Raw genomic sequence first — 23,613 nt, forward strand, 5'->3', positions numbered from 1 at the left:
GAAGTCGTGTGTCTTCAGTCAAAGAGTATGCAACCACACTAATTCTGACAATCAGGCTGCTCAGTAAAATAATTCACACTTAAATTCTCCAGGATTAAAATTCAAAGTTATTTTCGAATCAGGCATCCACTCTATCTAACTCTTATTTAGACTCCAACACTGTAGGACTTATGTAAAATAAAAGACAGGGAGAAGTTACATTTTGCAGATGATGAGTTCAGCATGTATTCTGTTTTACCAAAGTTCCGACTTGCTCAATATATTAAATGATAAGAGATCTTGTGTTTATTTTTCCTTCTTTCTACCTTGTCCATCTGGAATATGCCTCTGAATTTCATTCTCCTGTAGCATTAGAGAGTGCTATAGTCACAGTTACTAGGTATTCTAGGGTTAATTTTACTCTTCTAAAGAAGCTATTGCATAGGATTATTTATTATTTCTTAATAATAGTTTTAGTGGGATAAAAGAAGAAAAAAAAAACAGATTGGCTAATCACTTGAGCACTTAGATGGAATATGTAAAAAATCATAGAAATTCAATAAATATATGTGGCACCATGATTTAAAACAGCTACTTCCAATAACAATGAAGCATCAGCCCAGTTGTGCCTCGGTTTTCTTTCACATTAAATGAAATAAATATCCTGCACAGTGGATAAGCCCCCGAAAATAATTTTCAGACTGGAACAGCCTTCTTAATTTCTGAGAGGTTAACAGTGACAATCATAATGCTAGTTGCCATCTGCCTACCTCTTAAATAAAATTTACAAATGTCACATCAAAATCTATGAGAGATAATGACCACTTCACAATTCCGTCAGCAAGTCATCACCTGTACAACAAATCACAAGATAACTGAGACTGCAACAAGTTCTTCCAGTATTGCAGCAATGCTTGTACACAAATTGTTTTAGAAGCCTGGATCTCTGAATTGTGAAATTACACCAGTTTTCCAGGGATGGATTCATGGACAAACCCATAACTTCCAAAGACACATCAAAAGTTATCTAAAATTTTCAGGCAGGTGAGACTATTGGACTAGGTGACATTTTGCTTGCTGTTTCCTAAAACTCCAGTCAACCATCTGCTTGCTTGATTTCCTTTCTTTTCATTCTGATATAACCAGCTTCCTCCAAGGTCTGTCCTCTGGATACACAAATTATGGCACAAAGCTTATCAAAAAGTGCACTTTTTGCTAGCTTGCTTGCTTCTGCAAGCTGTAAGTCTTTGTTACTGAGTGACCACTTACTATAGTTAGTATTTACAGTTCCTTGGGTACTATGTATTGTAACTTTCAACATCTAACATGATGATACAGATTGACTTAACAAAAGTTTAAATAGATTCTTGTGTAGCAACAAAAAAAAGCCTTATTTATCCAATTCTTGGTAATCAGCAATGCTATATCCAGTTTGCAGACAGCAAATGTTTAAGACCATTGATTATTTATATAGAAAACTCTGAAGACCTGAAGCCTTTACTGTGTCCACTCACTCTTTCACTTCCATTCATATCCTTCTCAAGCATTTATCAGTTGCTTTATTTTCAATTTTGTTTTCTATTATTATTTCTACAATTATTCCTGTATATTTTGCCATTACCTTTATGAAGTTCTGTATGACCGATTTAAAGGAGGCTCTGAGGTTCTAAGGTAAGGCTGACCTTGTTTCATTACCTTATTTTTTCATAGGCTGTTTCCAGTTTTCCATGTGACATCATAGAAAGTTTTTGAACATACTACTATCCATGTCTATAAATCAGTCTTTGCATATAAATGTTACTAAAAGCAGGACTCCACTCTTGGTGCCTCAGTTTCCATTTGTAAAAGAGAGAGCTATTTCCCAAAGCAGGACACAAGGCACTTACAGAACAATTTGTAAATTAAGAAGCTGAACACTTTTTTTCATAAGATTGGAGATAAGCTCTGTGAGGATGTCTCCTCAACATCTGCAAGTCATTCTTAAGCATTAACTTCTTCCTATCATCTCAAAATTCATAGCAACATGTTTCTTCATCAGAACAGAACTCAGAAAAAAAAGAAAAAAAAAAAATTCTATCTGATATGTCAAAGTTCATAACATTGTGATGCAAGTAACTAAGATTTCTATTTGCAATGAATTATGCAATTTTTTAGTTTCTGGTATTGCTTTGATGTACAACAGCTATCCAGATGTATATGTCAGAAAAATTCAAAATGGTAATTTTAGTTGTATTAAATGTAAATGTGACAAGGACATACTCTGCCATATGTTAAGAGGGATCTCTGATTTCTTGTTCAAGATACTAAAAAACAAACAAACAAACAAGAAAAAAAACAACCCCCAAAACCACAAGTCTTCTTATAACCGCCCTCAGTTGTGGTGACTCACTGCACAGGAGAGAAGTCAAAAAATGACAGTTTGCAGACAGCACAATTTCTTCTCAAAAACATCTGCCCCTTCACCGCCGAAAAAGTTTATGTTTGGGAACTTCCTTTATAAACATAACAAAAAATAATAAAGGCTTGATTTTCTGGGGTAGGAGCCTGAGGAACATAGGTTTAAGTCTGTAAAACAGAGTTTTATCACTGCCAATAACAGTTAAAAATCAGGATGAGTTTTGGTCTTGTTTTTAAACATTTGCCTTACAAAAAAAATCAAGTTTGTACTTCATGCAAATCCTTGATAAAATTCAAAGGACTTAGTGATATATTTGCAAATATTAATTCTATTTTATTACTATTTTATTTTATTTCATATTTAATAGATACTGACATGGTCATTAAAGAATGAGGAAAATAATTAAACAACATCCTTATTGTACTCTGAATGAATACAGTTAATTCAAGCATTTCAATTACAGCTACAATGAACGTATGCCAAATCAAAAATGTGACACTGACTGGAACAACCCATTAATATTGACAGAAAATATCTGATAAGGCAGATACATCATTAAAATGCATTTGGTTTGTTTTCACAAGGTAGCATAAGTCTTGCAAGAGTGCTTGGTGAACTTCCAGATCTTATTAAATATTTATGATTAATCCCTACAAAGTAACATTTCACAATGTGTGTTCTAATTAAAGGGACACTGTCAGTTTGAATTTTTTTTCTAATTTGACCCATCTAAAAACTTTAAATTTCTGTTGAAATCCTATTTAGACTGTAGAGTCTACACTTCTGCTTAAAAAACTTAGATTGTCTATGAAATTTTACAAAGATCTTTCACATGATCCTAAGCACAGTATCAAATGCTCTCATGTTAACACTTCTTGCTGTGTTCAAGCAAGCAGACTGCTTGAGGGTTTTTTGATGTGAGATTAGTTCCCCCTTTGCTACTGCTGTTGCTATTCCATAACTCTTTCTTAATTTTTAGAAAGTCTATTTCCAGAAGGCATAAATATAGCAATGAATACAACATGTACTCATGACATAAACCTAACATTCATTGGGATTGTGGGATTCGTTCCTTTAACATAGCTCATTCTTTCTTAACCTTAAAAAGAAAAAAATAAAAGGAAGTGAAGGGTTTTTGTTTTTTTTTGGGGGTGTTTTTTTTTTTTTTTGGGGGGGGTGTTGAGATAAATAATTAATCTAGAGACAGAATCTTTTATTTGAGCAAGTTTTCTTAACTCATACATCATGGTTCTGCTTTTGCTAAATTGTATGTGAACAGCATCTAAGAAAACCAAAAGTTGCATGAAATAAGTGCAAACTGGCACCATTATTCTAAACTCTCCTCTACATATTTCTCTAGAAGACCATGATTTATAGTAAACAACACCATTCTGCTTCTTCTATGGCCAAGAATTATAAAACTAGTAGGAAAATTATGATTTTGCAACTTTGTAAGTTTCAACTACACACTAGACTTCATAAAATCCTTCTTTATTGAGAAATGCTGTTAAGAGCAAAGCAAAGAAATAAGAAGAATGTATTTTCTAGATTGTAACTAGATTTTTCTAATATGGACTTTTAATTAATTCCAAGAAATTTAACCTTAATATAGGTTAATATAGATTATCTGAAAACACAGAGCAGTAAAAAGCAATATTAAGTTTGTTCTTGTATTAGGACAATCATGTTGCTACTACAGATTATTTTAAAGATAACCAAATGTCATATATGACTGTATAAAGTATGGGAAATTGACATTTACAAGCTGTCCTTAAATAAGTAAGTTCAAAGCTCAATATTCAACATTTTAAAAAGCCACTACTCAAATCACTGTTTAGATCAAAACAATGAATAAGACCCTCAAGAAAATAACTTCCAAATACATATGTACAGGCACATCTCATTGTTTTCTTAACTGTGCTCAGCTGGGCAAGAGGCATTTAAAATCAAGACCAAAATGTTTTAACTCTTCCTATCTCAGACATATTTTGTAAAACAACCACATTAAAAGATGTCATTCTTAGCTGAAGTGAGTGACTGCAACCTACAGATGTCTCAAGTATCTAGAGTTGTTCGGAGTATCAGAAGGTAAATCTATTTTAGTGTTTTACCTTGGATTAAGCATGAAGTTTTGAAGCAAATTTCAAAATTTTCTGCATTTACTGTGCTTTGTTTCACGTCATGGAGCTGTCTTGGACCACTTGAATTGTTCCCATTCAAATGAAATCAAACTGGAAGCTGAACTGCAGGACTGTGCCTACTGCACTCCATCTACTGAATGGGTCTGGAGTCCATAGGACCAGACTAAAACTACTGTGGAGTTAAAAAAAATAAAATCCCTACTCTGAAAATTGAGTCTTCATAACCCTTTCACTCTACAGATCGCTTGCTGGTTGTTACATCAGGTAGAGCCATAATCTTTATCAGATGCTGACAGTCTAAATTCAGGTTTGAATCTAATGTTTGAAAGTGGCATAAACCTCCAAGAAGAAATCAAATCCCTGAACTCAGTACTCCTAATGGTCAAGGGTGGAATGACTTTTGGCAGCAGTGGGGTGTTTGCTTCCTTATTTAATAATACAAACCATGCTATGGGAAGCTTCCCTATAAAAGCTAGAACACTAACACATATATGCATACACACACTCTTTCCCAGGACTAAAATCCCACTTTTGAGGTTGGTCATAGGTGACATAGATAGACAAAGGAGTGACTAACATTATTTCCTTCTGTATAGCTTTCCTTGAGGCACAGGCACCTATACGGTTCCATAGCTGAGTCACAATTATCAGCATGGCCATGGCAATTACACCTGAAAGAACAATAAGTAGTGAAGAAAAAATTAAAACATAGTAACACATCTGTCCAACAATATATCACATGGTCACAATGACAATTTTGTGTATTACAATAGTCTGGTTCTTTATTAAGAACAAATAAACATCACCAAAGAGAATGTTCTTAAGTGCAGTAACCTGTAAAAGACTACTTCACTCAACATATTTTTATGTATCAACAATTGCTTTTCAAGAAAATAAAACCCAGCATGTAGTAGAACTACTGTTACCCTATACATAATATGTAATGAAAACTATATTTCAGTATATAACATTAATATGTAAAACTTTAATAAATGGCAATTATTCATCAATATTAAGCTTTACACTGTAGCTGTAGTTTTTCAAGAAGTCTTAACCATATTAAGCATAATTTTCTAGTTTATCCCATTTTGATCTCAGTTAAAATATCCATTTCTTACTAAAATAAAATCTTTATAGAGTATTAGTTAATAGGCAATAACCATCCCACTCTACCTGAAGGGCTGCTCTTCTGGAGGCATGGCATAGCTTTGCAAACTACGGCTGAAATTATTTTACAGTTACGTAGACAGCAAGATTGTAGCTATTTTAGCAAAAGCATTATCACAACACTTCTAAATCAGTTATCAAAACATATTAGTAGTGTAGAAAATTTTAAAGGTAAATATGACCTCTCATGGAGTGCTTTCTCTCAACATGAGAACTACCAAAATAATTTCAGGAATAATACTTATTAACAAAAATCTGCACCATATGCTTCTTAGAAACTATTTCATTGCCAAATTTGCATATTGTTTACAATGATAATTAGTCCTTTCACAAGACAGCACACTTATCATATACAATAAAGTTGTCAGTCACAGATAATGTAACACTTTTACTGACAGATGCCCAGTTTTAAAAGGAAAACTAAAGCTAAAACAATGTGCTCTGCATTAAGACTGTTAGAATTGCCATGTCTGGGAATCTGTAGTGAAACTTGGAAGAGCTACTGAAGTAAAGCACAAGCCACGGTTTCAGTCATAAGCCTTTGCTTAGAGGCACTGGTAATTCCAAGGCAAGGACTGCTTTTGACAGATTTGTGTAATAAGTATAATTAATTTTAAAATAATACATGAGCAAATGTTTTAGAAAACAGTACACTAATCATTTCCAACTTGATACACTGCTTCAGACCAAATTCCCTGCTCATTCATAAATGTAAAAGCAGGAAAAACTTCATTAAATTTTAGGCAGGTCATTATATACTTTGCACAGCTGTAATAGTCAGAGGCAGCAATGGGTGCGGGAAGAGTTCCATAACACCTACCTTCCACTGACTGTAACTTCATTAACTCCATAGTATCTATGCCTAAAATTTACCCAAGACTCATTAGTATGATACTGGCCACGGAGATGAATCCTCACTTGTGTAGCTTTTACAAACTCTTGGAGAGATGGAGTATTGTAAAAATCATTGTAACCAGGTCGGTGATTTGGTTCCGGGGTAAGAACACTAAAAGTTAGATTACCACGGGAATATGGTGTAAAGCTGTTTAAATAGAGAGGAAAACAAATTAAAATCAAAATGTTACATATTTTACAGATTCTATCTCCTAATATCCTTTTTCTCAGAGAAGGTCTCAACTGTACATAGGGTGTTTGTGGTTTCTGGGGAAAATTCTTATGCCAGTGGATTCCCAGTCACCAGAATTCAAGCAGGGAAAATGTCCTCTATATGTGTCTTTCCCCAAAGTGCCATGCTCTTCTCCACACCCTAAGTTTCCAATTAAAAGTAAAGCCTCTAAAGGGCAACTTCAAAATACGAATAAAGTGTGACTGTTACAGTGTCATCTGCACTAAGTTTTCAAAAAGTATAACACAGTGTTTTTTAGAAACATGATCTATGCTTGAATTATGTAAGGAAATCATTCAGATGACTAACATGACAAATTATCATGTCCATATCATTCATTATATACCTGCTAAACACTTATAAAAACCATACAGAAACAATTACATTTTGAATTCCAGAGTCACTGAACCATATCAACTCATTCAATGAGTAAGCACAGTTAGAAACACATGGCACCTTCCAGTGAGTGAAGTGCAAGAGATTTTAATGGAATACAGCAGGACCGAGAGTAAAACTGTATATTTAAGCCCAAGACGGGGAAGAACAGTCCTGAGAATTTAAGCAGAGGCTGAGTAAACAAGTATATATAAACTGCACGTTTGCACAATTTGGTATGAATCATATCTTACGCTGGAATATTTGCTGGGCAGAGTTTAGCTAGGAGTAGAACTTGCCTCCACAAAAAGTAAGGATGCCTGCTTACCTGCACACCTACATGAGTGCATTAAAAATAGGTATTCCCACAGTATCACCTGGCACCTGAATGAAACATTCAAAAAATGTTGTATGTCTCGTCACTTCAAAATATCTCTGAGCTTTTGAAAGATGAGATTCATAGTTAGACTAGGTCTGCTGAGTCATACTCCTCTGCCTTCATGGAGGATCTTTGAATTTACTGTGCCCCTATCCAGGTCAGCACTTCACAAAAATCTCAGTGGAATATATCTGTGTGTTTCTCTGGGGGATACTGTCCTTTCTTCCCCTCCACAGAAAGTTAAATAAAGTATTTTCTTCCATGACATATAGAGCTAGAATAGAAATGTTAAAACAGGCACAAATGGCAGACAAATTACACCATCTTTGTATGGAAACACCAGAAGGAACAGCAGACGGACTGTAAGGCTGATGGCACCTAGATAAGCAGGTCACCAAGATCTGAGGGCATCTAAACACAGATTCTCAGGAAAACAAAGGAGATCCTAAAACAAGGGTCAGCCAATATTCAGACCAAGCAGAGATTCAAGGCTCTGACAGGGGAATAAAGAACAGTGAACAACTCCTAACTTACAGAAGTGGTACAGGATGTAGAAACAAAAACATTAATCACTTTCATCTCCTAAAGGACACAAAAGAGTCTATGCAGTCCTAGCATGTGGTCACTAAACAAAGAACCCCCAAGCCATGATAAGGATTTCAAAGCCAAGGTTACTTGCCTTCCATGTCATCCCAAGGAGTCCTGGCTAGGTCACCAGGATACAAACACACTGGTGTCTAAATCCTGCACAGACAATTTGAACGTGTCTTGACACTTACAAGTATGTGGGTATGAGTGAGAGAGAGGAAAAAGTTTTGCTTTACCATAAAATCATCTTCTTCTATAAAGGTCTCAGCAGGGAGTTCTGTTACTACTGACACAAATTTGGAGCATTGTTCCAACAGTATCTTCTCTTTGAGTATACAGAATACTCACCATTATAAAGTATATTTTCGATCTCTTAAACAAAGCTTTCTGTACATCAGCTGTACCCAAAATCATTCATTCATATCACTTCCTAGTATCATTTACATTGTAATCAAAGGGGAGAAAAAGTGCTACTTAAAAAACATTTATGGAAACAGTTCATACTTAACTCCTCAGTTCTTTTTAGAAAACATACAAATAGATATTTCTGGGCTGAAAAGGGCATTACACCTCATTTGGGTTATTTATCCAAAAATGTTTGGCTTACACAAGAGATATCCCTTCTCCTCTACCCTCTGCACCAAGTATGAACAATAAAGCTCAGTCCTTTGCTGAAAATTGGTGTAACTCAGATGACCTTACACTCTTCTCCTCAGAATACTGAACTCCTGGAGAATAAAGATGCTGACACTTGAGAAGTCTTAGGAAGGTAGCAAAAGGGAAACAACAAAAAAAGCAAAATGCCTACAGCACCTGGTACTGTATTTTCTCACTGATTTCCAGCCAAGTACTAAACAAACCTAATACTGACTGGCATCTGAATTCAGGTAAGAGATAGTGCATTTGAATATATGTAGTGGTATAGAATCAAATATATATATATGTACATACGTGCACGTGTGTGTAAAACCATAATATATATTAACATATATATTATGTTACATGCTATATTTATGAAATGTATGTTGTATATATTACATAGTCTTAAATTTGCACATGCTAACTGTCTAGTAAAAAGGCTTGCAACGTGTTTCTAAAAGGGAATGATCCTTCTCGCCTCCCCTCAGTGTAATTTTGGTTCTTGCTTAGAAAGATTAGAAAGCTTCAAGATACAATTTGCAACCCATGTCTTACATGGTTTGCATGATTAGTACTAAGGCTGAATGATTGGCTTTGGTACTTAAGCTTGGCCTCTTTTCTAAGCTTCAGAAAAAGCTGCACTCTCAGAGATACACTTTCACATTCACTAGATAGTTTAAAACAATCTGTTATACCAGTACCTTCCTCCACTCTTCATCTCAATGTTCCGTAACTGTACCTGACAGTAGCCCCTCAAAACTCAAGCATGTAAAACTTTGCAAGTCTAGCTCAAAAATAACAGAGGAATCAATTGTGTCACATTCCTCAGTGTTTGAAATCTGATAAAAGCGACAGATGACCTTTGGCAATCTTCAATTGAAAGGTCAGATTTGGGATCTCTTATATACTCAGCAGCCCATAATAAATGAGTATACCAAATTAAAAGATTCTATCTCGTTGGGACATAGAAAAGAACTGCGTCAGGGTGTTACCTGTTCAAAGCATCTGTATTATGCAGATAATACCCACTCATACCTAGGAAGCTGGAGACAGTTGACAGAGTCTGGTTGTTCCAGAGATCCATTGTTATCCATCCCAAAAATACTGCAATTTTTAGCAAAATACTGCCAGTCTTCCCAGTTTAGATCATCTCTTTTTTTCCTTTCAATTCGTATTGCTTCAGGCTGTGGGCTAAAGAACTGCAGTATAATATAGAATACCTACATGAAGATAACAAATTTTTAAACTGATATTAATGACTAAATTGTTAAACAATGAGAAAATAAACTTTTTTTTCCAATGTGACAGTATAGACTGCTTGACCACTCAGACAGAAAAATAACTAGTATTTCAGTTCACATATTCCCAATTAAAAACGATAACTTTTTTTGTTAAACAAGCTCTTTGATCTCTCAGACATTTTACAGAACTGAACTGTTGTATGAGAACTCCACTTTTTCTTGAAGACCATTTGAAAATGCACCAGAAAGTCAAGTCCATGATTTATTACAGTAATATTATTTTGGCAAAAATAAAGGGCATAGCTTTGTGTTGCCAAATATTTGATGAGTTGTTTGATAACAGGTACATTTTTTTTTTTTTTTTTTTTTTTTTAAGGAATCTCCACTATTCGTAGCTTGGAATCTCATCAAATACCCTATGTCATATTAAAGAGCACTTCCTCCAGCATACCGCTTATGTAGAAATGTGTGTGTCAAATAAGTCAAGTCTCAGAACTTCACAGGTATTTGAACTCGCTTTTAACTAAAGGACTAATACATATGTAGCCAAAACCTGTCATTGTATTCTTTCCCTTTCCAGCATTACTGACAAAAAAGAAAAAAGGTAAGCTAGCAAGAATACACAGAAATTTGGTAGAGCTATGATTGTGAATGCAGCCCCACTACTGATATGTCCCTCCTTCCAAGACATCCTGACACTGTTCAACAGCATAGTGGTCAGGTGCAATCTGTCCTCTTCAGGAACCTTGCCTGCTTATTGTATTCTCCTTCCATATTCCTCAGGAGGCTAAACTACCATCCTCCAGAACACCCACAAAACAGAAATCCCCTCTGATATGTCAGCGTGCTGCAGACATGTTAAATTCCGTTTTATACCAGAAGGTATGAAACAAGCACCTCGAGTTTTAACAGAAATTAAAATTAAAGTTGAAATATACAAAACTGGAGTTATAAGAGAGCAACCAATTTCTAACTATTGGTGTCTTCACACAGGATATTCATTCAGGTATATCTGTTCTAGATTGCTGCTTGTTACAACAGACAAGCCACATCAAAAAAGAATTAAAAAAACCCATAATGCATTCTGCTGCCTTTTGCATTGTGTCATGTTGATAAATTAAAATGGTAATGAAACATTTACAGAAATATTTTCCTAGTTTTGATTTAATAAACAGCAAATGTAATCTTCACATTACCTGATACTGTCCATTTTGTAAATCTATTGTGATTGAAATACCATGATCCAGACCTGCAGTATTAGCAAACACAGATGAAATCCAGGTGGTCCCAATGTCATCATCATTGATGTAATACAGAGGATGGGCTTCTGCATTCAACCTCAGCACTCTGTCGTTAGTGGTATCATCTGCACCATTAGGGATGCAGTACCTCTGTACCAATGGGTGTACCCGGGGATGACTTCCAGGACAGCGGCACTCAGACTGGGTATGCAGATGAGGAAATTTTCCAGAGAATACTTCCAAAATATCTCTGTCACAGCATATAAAAAAGTAATTACATACATGATTAAAAAGTGCCACCTTGTGCCTCTAGGCTCATAGATTAAACAAAATTCAGTTTAGATTATTGTAGAAGCCCTAAAGCCCTGGTTTCGTCTCACATAAATGGAGCAACCAGCCAATGAATGGTAAGCAACAGGCATCTTCAGAAGGTGTCTGTGAAGAAGCACTCTGGAGTTGCTTGCATTGCTTCAGACATACATGGAGCCAAGGGAAATTAGCTCCCTAGATACAAGGGGGAAAACTACTACGGCATCATGTCTGACTCCAGTCACTGATCTGGACACTGTTCTTAAGCACACCATAGTGCTGGCATACTGCCTGTAACCACAGATGAGTTTAATGTTTGCACTCAAATCCTCCAAAAAGACCAGCTTGAGCAATATCACATTGCACCTTAGAAAACCTGGATATAGATATTTTCACTGTTAATAACTTTAATAGAAATGCCCACTTTCTCAGCTGTCCCAGTCTGTGATCACTCAGTGGCTTTCATATGGACTGTAAGAAGCAACTAGTCACCTTAGTTCCCTCTGACATCAGCAACTGAAATAGATACATACATAGGTAGGTCGGTAGTCAAGCAGAGGTATATGAATGACATGGGCAGGTTACCTAAACCTTTATCTGCTCATCTCTGGTGTAAAAGAAGGATTTTGTGAGCCTAGAAGATACTAATTTTTTTAATTAAAAAATTCTTACTTTTCCCATTTTCCTACTTTATCAGTAAGAATGCAATTTTTATATACTTATTAAGCAAATAAATGCTAGCTGCCACTACAAATTCCACTGAACCCAAAGGTACAGGCCCTTTTAGATAGGCATAGACTTAAAATTAATTGATATGCAGGCAAGACTTTCCTTCACAATTTATCCTAGATAAATATTTGGAACCAAGTTATTTGTGGATATAAAACTACATCTACAAAGACATCATTAGGTCACAACACTTTATAAAACACCTTATCTTTCAATATTCAAACTTTATTCATTTCCCTGACTTAAACTATAGTTCAAAGAATTTGACAAGCATTGCTGTGAAAGAATACAACCCACATGATTTTCATATAACCTGGAATTCAGAATCGTATTAATACTTTAAATTCACAGGAGGTCAGTTCATCATAATGTCCTGCAGACAGCTCAGCTCCTACAAAACTGCTCTACATCTTACTGAAAGACTATCATTAAGTAGCCTTAAGGTCTGCAGTCATGAGTGTCATTGCATGTAGCCTACCCAGAAGCACCAAGCAGACAAATAGGACCTGACTACTTCTGACCAGCTTGAATTGACTAGATTAATCCAGCATGAGCCGGATAACAAAGGTAACATTTCTTTGTAATGTGCTAGGAAGGGAGGCTGGAGGGCAACAGAAATTGCAGTGGCAACCGTGATTTGGCCTCAGGAATGGAGAAAGTCAAAGCAATTGCCCAGGGCTATGTTGGCTGAGCTAGTGAAGTCACTGGTGGTTTATGATGACAGTCTAATCTAGAAAGCGATGTACAGTTAAGACAATAGCACCTTGGGGCAGGGGTGTGGGGGAAATACCTGACTGGGATGTCCGATGCCATGGATAAACTGAAACTAGAGGAAAGGAACTGCTAAGCACGGGACCCAAGCTCGCAGCCACAAAGCCAGCATGCTGACTAACGTTCTCTTCATTTGGATCACTGGCATTTGAGGGCTCTAAACTGGACTGGCCCGCTATGCTCCCTTCCCCGCTCTACAGGTTCCATGGAGCTTTGGGAAAGCTTGGCAAATCCAATCCAGCAGGACTAAGTTATTCAGTACACACTATTATGTCAGAATTATGATGAGTTGATAGGCAGTTTAGGAGCATTGAAATCTAGCAACTGGATCTACTCTGCAAGAACCCTAAGTCAGGTTGTAACAGGAACAACAATAACAAGGAAACCACACATTGATTACTGAGTGCTGTTTCACTACATATATACTACATATACTAGCTATATTTCAGCAACAGTTCAAAAGCAAAATGCATTATGTTGTTGAATTTATTTTAACTCAAATTTTTAGATTAAAAGTCATTTTTGAAATTAGGTTCAGTAAACTACATCGTTATAAGCAATCACCTAAAGGAGACATCTGAAAAGCAATATATTTTGAGAAATAAAAATAGTTATCTATTCTCTCTTCTCGTCACACTCTTACTTTTTTACAAAAATAAAGTTTCTTTACCTGTTTGTAAGTGCCACTGGGTAAAATCGAAAATCTTGCATTCTTCCAACAAATTGCTCTAAACCTAAGAAAATACACTATAAATAAGTAACCTATTGAGCAGAAGGCAGCTATGCACTGCATGAGAGCACCTTTAATTCAGCACTCGAAGATCTCTCTTGCACAATTACCCCTCCTGAATGAAACCATCTTGGACCTGGACAAAACTATAGAGGGCAGTGACTTAATTTTTTTGATAAAAAAGAATGATTTATAATAACTTTATAAGAACATTTTGTACCTATCTCTTTTCTGATTAGAGAGGTGGCACACGGATCGGCTCATTAGACAGAAGTAATGAGCCAGTCCATGTGCCACCTCTAATTAGGGAAGAGATACAGTAGGTTCAACTGTACCTACCAATTTATACAATAAAGATAAAAAGCATTTTAAAATATTCCTTTCTTTTATATGTCTATTAGTTACCAAATTTCTAAAGTTGTTAAATAAAAAACATTTCCAAATACAAGCTTTAAGAAATGGGGTACAGAATTACTTTCTTGCCCAAGAGCACAATAAAGTTGTTTAAGTGACATATAGTTATATTAATATTTAGGAGTTAACTTCAAATTGTGCATGTTCCTAAAGATCAATACTTGGTGTTCTTACATCTGCAGAGTCAAGAATTTGTGAAAAGCAACAAAATATCCCCCGGCTCTTCTGCAGTGATCATGTCATGCTGTAGTACATATAAAATCTAGATGTAGATGAAGAGTAATGCTATCAGGCATTACTAGAGGCTGAGGGATTCTCATTCTGCTAGTAGTTTATTTGACCACTGATAGAACTGAAGCACATGAACAGCCAAAAATCTTCAGCTCTATTCCTGACTCTGGAGAGGATTGTGGTCTAGTGGCCATGCACAACCCCATTCTCAAATAGTTTCATATACTTACTCTGAAAAACTATGATTGTAAATTAATGGATGCGTCACTTTACATACCTACATTTTGGAGAATGCAGGAAAACTTACCTATATGCAGTAACACATAGAATAAAGTATGATCCCACAGGATCATCTACCAAACATCTATTTTTCAGCCAATCTTTTGAGAAAGCTAATTGTACAACATGAATTTTCTCCTGCAGGAAGGTATTATTTCTCAGCATCTAGATAATTTAAAAAGACTCACACACGTTTTTTAATCACATTGTGCACATCTTATTTTGAATATTACAGATCATTCCACTAAAATACTACAAGATTTACCCGTGAAGCTTTGTCCAATTTTCAGAGTACCATCAGTGTCGGTATCTGCAACTGTTCCCACAAGAATCCTTGAATCAAAAGGTGTGTTGTCATCTTCCCAGCCATTCAAGAAGAAACTAATTCTGCGGTGATGCACCTATTGAATCAATGTAGATGGGCAAACACATTGTTATGCAATCGCTCTGATTCCTCTACATGTTGTATCTATCACTGATTAACTGCTAACATTGCTTCAACCTACTTGCTGTATGCCTTTATTTTTGGTGCCTACTGAAAGTATTTACCTCTTTTCTGTCCATCCACCAGCAATCCAGTTAATAAGATCAGATGTGCAGAGTATAAAATTTATACAGTTGTTAAATCAAAGAAATTATGGTGCAGTAATCTGGCGGGGAGGGGGAGGAGAGGAAAAGAAGGGTGGGTCTGTTTCACAAGGTACAAGACTGGTTACAGCTACATCACCACTTCAGGCCATGGGCTTATTTTATAGCTGTCAGAGCTCTTCTCATACACATCAGTTCAAATATATCTCAAGGGGCTATATACCATACTCAGGATAACCAAACGCAGCGTGTTTCAGCCAGGCCTCTAACACCCCTCCAAACTGCCTCCCTAACCCCAGCATGTTTCTTTCTACAAGGGCTGAGGGGAGCAGTACAGGAACTGGCTACATCTGCTTTACACCCAGTGGGTAATTCCCTTACATCAAGGGAACCCTTGGCTAGGAATATGCACTCAGCCAGCACCCCAGGGTACTGTTTTCTCCAAGCATTCTCTTCCCTGCCTATTCATTTTAAATTTGAGCTAACGTTCATGGAAATACTTTATGGCATTCTCCCAGCTCCACAAAGTCACAAGATGCTGAGCTTTTACAAAGTATTCTTTTGGATGAAAAATCCTCATGTTAAAGTTACATAAAATCAGAAAAAGTTTAATAATATCGGAGTGCCTTTCAGCCATACTTTTTTATGAAATTCAATATTCTAATTTTAAAAATATAGGCAAATACAAAATGGAAACTGGAGGCATCATGGCTATAGTCAGCTTCCCATTAATGAAGCTAATGATAGAAACTAAGTCCAACTTATTGAAAAACTTTTGAACTCTGAGTTGTTTACAGAATAAACTTAATCTCATTTATTTCAGAAAGGGATTTATCTGCAAATCTGAAGCAACTTGATTTTTAGCAATATTTAGCTTGCATAAGGCTTATTTCACATGAGAGCTTGGTAGCCTTCAGATTTTGAAACATCGTTTTGTTGTTGCCAATTTACAGAGCGTTATTTCATTTTGCAGATATGGATGCCTGGTGAATCCTGTCTACAGAGGCCAAATAAAACTAGAGTGCTTTAGCCTGTCTTGATACCCACGCTAATGAAAACAAAATAAACCTGGAATAATTGCTTCCATAAGACCAATATATATGTGAGGACAAACAGAAGGTTTACAAGCCAGAATAATTTGTTGCAAAGCGGGAAGCCAGGACCTGAAAAAATATCAGTTTGAAAACCACAATATAAGCACTCACAATACTATTCCACCAATAAAGTCTTTCAAATTTCAGACCAAGATAAACGGACACAATTATCTATAAATCTGAGCTCAGATGATCAGCATTAGTGCCTCAGGCAACATGACTCTATCAGTATTTTAAGAAAGAAACTATGAAATAAGATGGAGGTTTTTGTTTGGATTTTTTTTAATTATTTAGGCTTCACACAAAATTGTACAGATTAATTTTTCTCCTTAAACTGCACTTTCAAACATACACGTGCACGCTGAGCTTTATTGCCATTTCCAGATTCAGTCAATATTTCCCAAATTTAGACAGAAATATTTATTGCCCTTCCACTGATGGAAATTTGAAGGCTATTATCATAATTGCTAAGCCTTGAGATTTGTTCAAAAAGTTATTGCATATGAGTTTCACCACTCAAAATACATCTCTCCATTTTAAATTATCTTTTGTGTTGGCACATCAATGACCTAAATACAACAGGTTTTTTATTTAATTTTAATTCAAAGCCTTCTAAACATCTGATGCCCTATTTGCAAGAGCCTAAGTGTAGTGTATATGGTGGTTACATTGCATTTTTTTTCTGCATCACATTTTTTACAGCCTGTTACTGTCATTTGGTGTTTGACTGTTATCATCATAAAAGATACAGGCTTTTCTACTTTGTTATTTGTAGCATTATCTCATGTTTTACAACATCTTTGCACAACATGCCCGCACATGAAATATAACTAGTGAAAAGTTCTCAGTGGTATTAATGCATAAAAAAGAATGTGGTTCCATCTCCACTGTCTTTACCCAGCCAAAAGCTGATGAACAGCCAATTTTCCTTTATCACATTAGCACAGCCATGAGGGAAACACATTTGTTCTAGTCAGCTACACTAAAGATACTATTACCAATCTAACATATACATGTTTTATATCAGCAGTATTCTCAGAGTATGAGGGAGCCAACAATATATTAACACTAGCATGACAGTTTATTTAAGAAAAGAAAATTGTCTCTGTAGAGGGACAGAAGTTAGAAATGTATGGCTAAAGCTCAGTGTCACTGGTCTAATAAAGGTAATAATTCTTAAGCTTTCTTTATAGCAGGTAACACTCCTGTGGCAGCTCTGTCATATCATTCAAATAAAAATGTTGTCTTTTACAAGTTTAACAGTACCTTTATTTTTAGTCAGATATGAAGCATGTTTCTTCTTTCCTGTTTTCACTGTAAAACATTTGTAAGTGGAATTCAGAAATGGGCACACTCCCCCCCATCAGCTCCTTGCAAACTTACCATCTCAGCCGCAGCTTCTATAGGACCCGATTCTGCCTGCCCCAGTGGTAAGCAGAGTGCACGCCTTCATGCACCCCTGACTAAAACCAGTGGGACTATTTATGACTTCAGAGGGACAGAATTGGGCCCTAAATGACCAGGTGTTTTTACTTGTTGAAAATAGGTGACTAATGACAATTTTAAATCTCCCTCCCCCCTCCCCCACCACCAATCTCTTTGTATTAAATAGGATTTAGAATAGTTGGGTTTAATATAGCACATCCCCAAGGTAGCCCTAAGCACTTTACAATGCTGAATTGGATATCAGTAGTGCAGTGACTGTGTAAGGCAAAGGCAGCAGTCATTATGCATTTGGCAGTAGCTCAATGTAATGATCCCCCTGCTGGTTATTAAAGGGGGTATGAATATCTGACATGGGAGGGAAATGTAGGAGGGAAACCATGTGTGGTATAAAAAAAATCCCAGCGGCTCTCCACTGTGGGAGGAGAGGAATGTCTCAAAGTTTGGTGTCAGTTTAGACTAAGCTAAATAAGAAGGACGGCTGGCACCGAATCGGCTGTTTGATGTGGTTATTTAAGGTCTCCTGACCGTTAGCATTAAAATGCATACAAGACCACAGAAATAAAAGATGAGTTTCACTCCTGACTAGGACAACAGGATTATTCCCCTGTTGTCTTTATTAATAATGCTCAATAGGAATTTGCCCCAGGAGAGTAAGAGGAGATGGGTAGGAAAGGCTGGTTTCATGGTTGTGCAGGGCACAGGACCAGAAGCCCGAGACATCGGTGCTCTAATCCCAGCTCTGAAACCATCTCTCCCTCACGTGCTTCCCCATCTGTCAGATACTTAGCAAATCACCTCACAGGGAGGTGGCAAGGATTAGTTACTAAGATAAATTCACTCTGCAACTACATTACCCTCTGCCAGTGCAGAGCCTAATACCAATTCCAAGCAATGGAAAATCCATTCGATGGTGAACTGAGATGGTGAAAGATATCCATAATAGCATTCTTGTTATGATACAGAAGAGTTTCAAAGATGAGAGGGCCGGGCCAATGAGCTGATAGGCAAGTTCCTTCAATGTATGCCGAATGAAGCTCTTATGGTCCTCTGTCACAAGAAAATTGCCCATCAGAGCCAGCAGTACCAAATCCAACCACTTCCTACCAAGGAAAAATTCCCTGCCCTATGGGTCACTGTAGCACAGAATGAAGGAGGACACACACAAGCACAACCTACTGCTTATAAAATGAAACAGGGACAGAAAAGGCAATACAACTGTTTGTTTTCTCACCTTCTCAGACCCTACCCATGAAAACATGACAATGAAATTTAACATTAATTTTGCCACTTGGTTTGGATCAGGCAGAGCTGTCAGGTAAACAAAAGCCAGTATTTTCATATATTAACTGCTAACAGAAATTTCCATTATACTGCAGTAATCTGTGTGGCAAAAAAGAAGCACCACAACCAAATACTGCACTTCAGAGCAGTACTGGTGAAGACTGAGGGACTAACTATGGCAAAAAGCAGAAGCAGAGGAGCACATAAGAGCATGGTAAGCACGTATGATACTGCTCCTGAATACTCTTTGAACCTCAAAACACTGGCAGCTCAGAGACTTCATCAGCCAGCCATGGTTTCTATAGATTTAGTAGCTTTCCACAGATTTCTTTTGTATGATTTTGTATAGCTGCTCCTTGAATGCAAAAACTTGTACTTCCCCCAAAGGTGCCCACTGCATAGACTGATTCAAGAATACCATGGGTTTTTTCTTTCTCTCTTTTTTTTTTTTTTTTTAAGCCTTGAAATGTACTGTTATCTATAGGTATAATGTGTAATGGTATAATAGACATATAAATAAATATATAGTATAACAGGTATAAACAGTAAAAGAGATATAAAAATATATTTAGTATTTCAATAAAAATTATAAATATCCTTTTCAAAAAAAGCCTAATATTCCTCTTCATTAACACAGAGGCAGAAGACATTTGGAGTATTAAGTAAAAGACACGTTATATTGAATCCCCTTTTTTGAGCTACAATGGCACTTTCCAAGACAAAGCCGATTTGGGAGAATTCTGAGACCCCAAACTACAAAGTTTTGGCTTTCGGGTAATAATACACACATATCACATTGCAACATACATGTGTTACATCTGGCACATTTAAGCAACACACACTTTGTCTTCACACACATTAATCATCCTGTCATCAGAATTTTCTGTTACATATATATAAAGGCAACGGAGACAGTTTTAGTCTTGTCCATATAAAACTGAACTGCAACATTAAAGCCAAAATAAATGAAGTTAATTCTTCTTCAGTGGACGCTATGATCTTTTTGCATCAGGAAGACTTTTCCATTAAAAATAAGTCCTAAAATTAATAATACCTATATACTTTGTGCAAAATTATTTATAATAAATTAGACAGAAAGGAGTGGCATGGAAAAGAATACTGTATGTTCCATTAAAAAATAAATATATCATAGCAGAGCTCAAGATCACTAATCAGAGATCAAAAATCCACTGCACTAAATGCCATACAACCAACAGATGTGATAGTCTCTTCCCCAAATGTTTTAGATTTTATAATTATTATATGTTTCAAAAGCATACCTGTTTTTTAGTAAGGTCATTCTTTCCCTTTAGGTTATCTTTCCTATCCCAGTATTTAATGGCACGGGAAAGATTTGTTAAAATATTACAGATAAATTGAGGAGAGTTATTTCAAGACAACATTAATCTCTTCTACTGGTTAAATATACATTCTTTTTACTCTTATTCATCATAGCTTCTACTAACCATAAAATACAATTTAATCTTAAAAGTTTCTTCTCATCATCTATTGTTCTAATAACTAGATCACAGTGTCTGGCAAGACAGATGAAGAAACCAGATGGATTTCTTCCCAGATTTGCAGGCCATAAATGAGGAGTTCCACAATAGAAAGAACTCTGGCACCAAAAAAGAAAGAAAAAATCTTTTCCAGTTATTCAAGCCAAATGATACCAACCCTGGCCTATTTAGTTATCCAGCCAACTTAGTGATGGCAAACACTTCAACTGTAACTTCAGCTCTTAAGGCTATTTATACCATTAAAGAAAGTCTCAGATGGCGGTGGCAGGAATGACCGACACATATAAAACAAGGACAAGGACTAAAAATTCATTTCAGATAAATACTAGGAAATGGAATACATTCTAGTACATGTCATGGACACCACTGTTTTCAAATAAGATGAAAAAGAAGCAGTTCAGGGATCTATGTTAGGTACCAGACAATGAACAAGATTCTTCCAAATATCAGGTATCTGTAAACTAAAACTTTTTAAAAAAAAGGCAGCTAATTTTTAAGTTAAAAATGCAAATTTAGCTAGCTGCAAATGCTAAAATTAAAACAAAAGCCTGTTTCTGAAATATGAAAAACAAGCAAATTCTCCTCTAAATAAATGAAAAAAAAACCCTAAGAAAACGCAAACAAGTCTGTATTAGTTTATCCTTTGAATTTTCTCTATTTGCACAGCAAGACATTTCTCAGAAACAGAAATAATTTTATTATCATAAAGAAGGCAAGGCACAACATGAAGAATTTTAAACTGCTTTATGAAGACCAAATAGGTAGCTATACAATTTTCCTATAAGGCATTAAAAAAAAAAAAAAAAAAAAAAGGTTCCATTTATTTTCCAGATCAGCAGACTGGTAGAAATGACCCCTCCCCTCAGCTGCTATAAAAGCTAAAGCAACTCCAAAATCAATAAAGTTACACCGGCTTTACAGAGATGTAAATGAAAGCAGAAGTTAACATAAATGATTTGCTTAATCATTCAGAAATAATGAGGAATCAGAGATTATGAGAAATCAGAAGTTGCGACTCGTCCAGCTCAAAAATTACTACACAACATACCATTAAAATTGCTTACCATCACTTAATTAGGTGTGGTTTTTACAAAAGTTGCTACCTAAACGTAGCTTGCTATCTGTTAAGATAACCAAGATTCAGAAAACCTTTTTTACTTCTAAACATATTGCAGATTTGTTGCATCAGGAACTTTTTCAAGAGTTCATTCTATAGAAACAGACAGTGTATTAACACATTTTCTCCCAAGGTGAGAAAACAGATTAAGGTTATGACCAAAATGACAGGCCTGTGGCTTCCTTGAATACTTTAATAGAGTCAACAAATCAACAGTGGTCACTGATGACAACAGATGAGGGAAGACAATAGATGGAAGGAGGGGAATTAGTGATGCTGCTATAATGGCCTAATCAGAAACTTGAGCATAAAAATCCTTTTCACCTTCAACCTGTCTAAATATGTTCTTTTTGCCTGCTCATAGAAGATATACAGCATATCCTACTACTCAGGGACATGCGGGTTCACATCTCTACTCTGCAAAAGCAGGTGTGAAACAGAAGCATAACAATTAATGAAAGATACAGTAAAGGGGGGTTGCATATCAAAGAGAAGAGATGTACACAGGTATGTATTTCAGTATTTTCCTGCATAATTGCAAATCTTGCTGAAGCTGCAGTTACAAAGGCTTCCACACAGCTTTAATATTTCGTAAGTGAATTTCTGTAAAGAGGAAAGGTCAGTGATACAGACTTAAGCAACACAAAGCAGATGAATGGAATTTTGGGGAAAAAAATAGGATTAAACCATTAGCATGAATCCAAGTTTACTTTCATCTGTGATTTAAGCAGTGCTAGGGACCAAAACCCACAATGTTGAATTTTACATATTTTTAAAAAGCTGGATGTCTATGTGCCCCTAAATTGATGCATCAGAAACTGCACAGAACTTTCTGCCACAATTTAACACCTTCCTTCACTGAATAAATTGCAGAATTTACACATCTTGAATATCCATCTCAAAGGCTCCTTTCCTACCCCCCAGTTCTGCCTTATTCTTCTTATTTTGCATCATTCTATTATTTTTAATTTCTCCTTTTAATCTACTACATTTATGTTGTTTTTTTTTTTCTTTAAAAAAACCTAAAGTCGTGAATACAGGTGGGAGCAGATTCCATGTCCACAAGGACTATTTTTTTCAAATACTAATACAAACGGGGAACAAAACAAACGGTTTATCCCAAAATTCCTGTACTCATCCTAAGCCTTCAGGTAATGTTTCTGTCAGCCACCTTATGACTGCTTTAGAAAATAAAGAGGTGCAGTAGCTTCCACAGTTTAACTTCTGCAGATGCATCAGGACTCCACACCACACTCAACCACCTCCTACTCCGCATAGCATTCACCAGCACTGGTGAACAACCTGCTCCTACAGTCTTATGTTGCTTATCTCTCCTTACAACACACCACATGCAGCCTAAATCAAATTTAAAACCTTAGCTGAATGGTTAATTCAGGAACAAGCACTATTGTACATTTTTGTAGTATAAGCACATTTTGGCAGTGATGACATTACTGCTAGGGATGCTTGGGCAGATGTCTTACATACATACATCCATACATCAAAATCCCCTCTGCGCTTTTTTTTTTTAGTTTTCCCCCCTTTCAGAGACAAAGCTTACAATCCTAAGATAAAAAGAGTTCACTTCTAGTCTTTTGTTCTTTGCATTTTATTTTTTTTTATTTGGAATGCAAATTGAGACAACACAGAGGGAACTTGGCAGATCTAAAGCTTGGCAAGAGATTATGTATTTATGTAGCAAACACATGAGAACAAGAATATGTCAGTAGAAATTTGTCTGGAATCTTGTTCTCAAACAGACCAAAAAAGATGCTAATAACCATGTTAATAGGAACAGGAGAATGGGAGGAGGGAGGAGTGTAAAAATTC

General features: G+C 36.0%; 1 protein-coding gene across 7 annotated transcripts in view; it reads right to left on the minus strand.

Moving 5' to 3' along the window:
* USH2A (usherin) overlaps window positions 1-23,613 on the minus strand; it is a 392,395-nt gene that overhangs the window by 344,174 nt on the left and 24,608 nt on the right. For 5 of the 7 annotated variants that reach the window (XM_074897211.1, XM_074897212.1, XM_074897215.1 and 2 more), the window contains exons 4-9: window positions 15,003-15,138; window positions 13,754-13,817; window positions 11,230-11,524; window positions 9,828-10,012; window positions 6,506-6,727; window positions 5,096-5,189 (exon numbers count right to left, since the gene is read on the minus strand). In XM_074897211.1, coding sequence (XP_074753312.1) covers window positions 5,096-5,189; window positions 6,506-6,727; window positions 9,828-10,012; window positions 11,230-11,524; window positions 13,754-13,817; window positions 15,003-15,138 — 996 coding nt within the window. Of the gene's footprint in view, window positions 1-5,095; window positions 5,190-6,505; window positions 6,728-9,827; window positions 10,013-11,229; window positions 11,525-13,753; window positions 13,818-15,002; window positions 15,139-17,802; window positions 17,879-23,613 lie in introns of those variants that run through there. The other 2 variants (XM_074897216.1, XM_074897210.1) reach the window with 2 other exon arrangements.

This window comes from Athene noctua, chromosome 1 (genome assembly GCF_965140245.1).
Source record: "Athene noctua chromosome 1, bAthNoc1.hap1.1, whole genome shotgun sequence".
NCBI classification, from domain to species: Eukaryota; Metazoa; Chordata; class Aves; order Strigiformes; family Strigidae; genus Athene; species Athene noctua.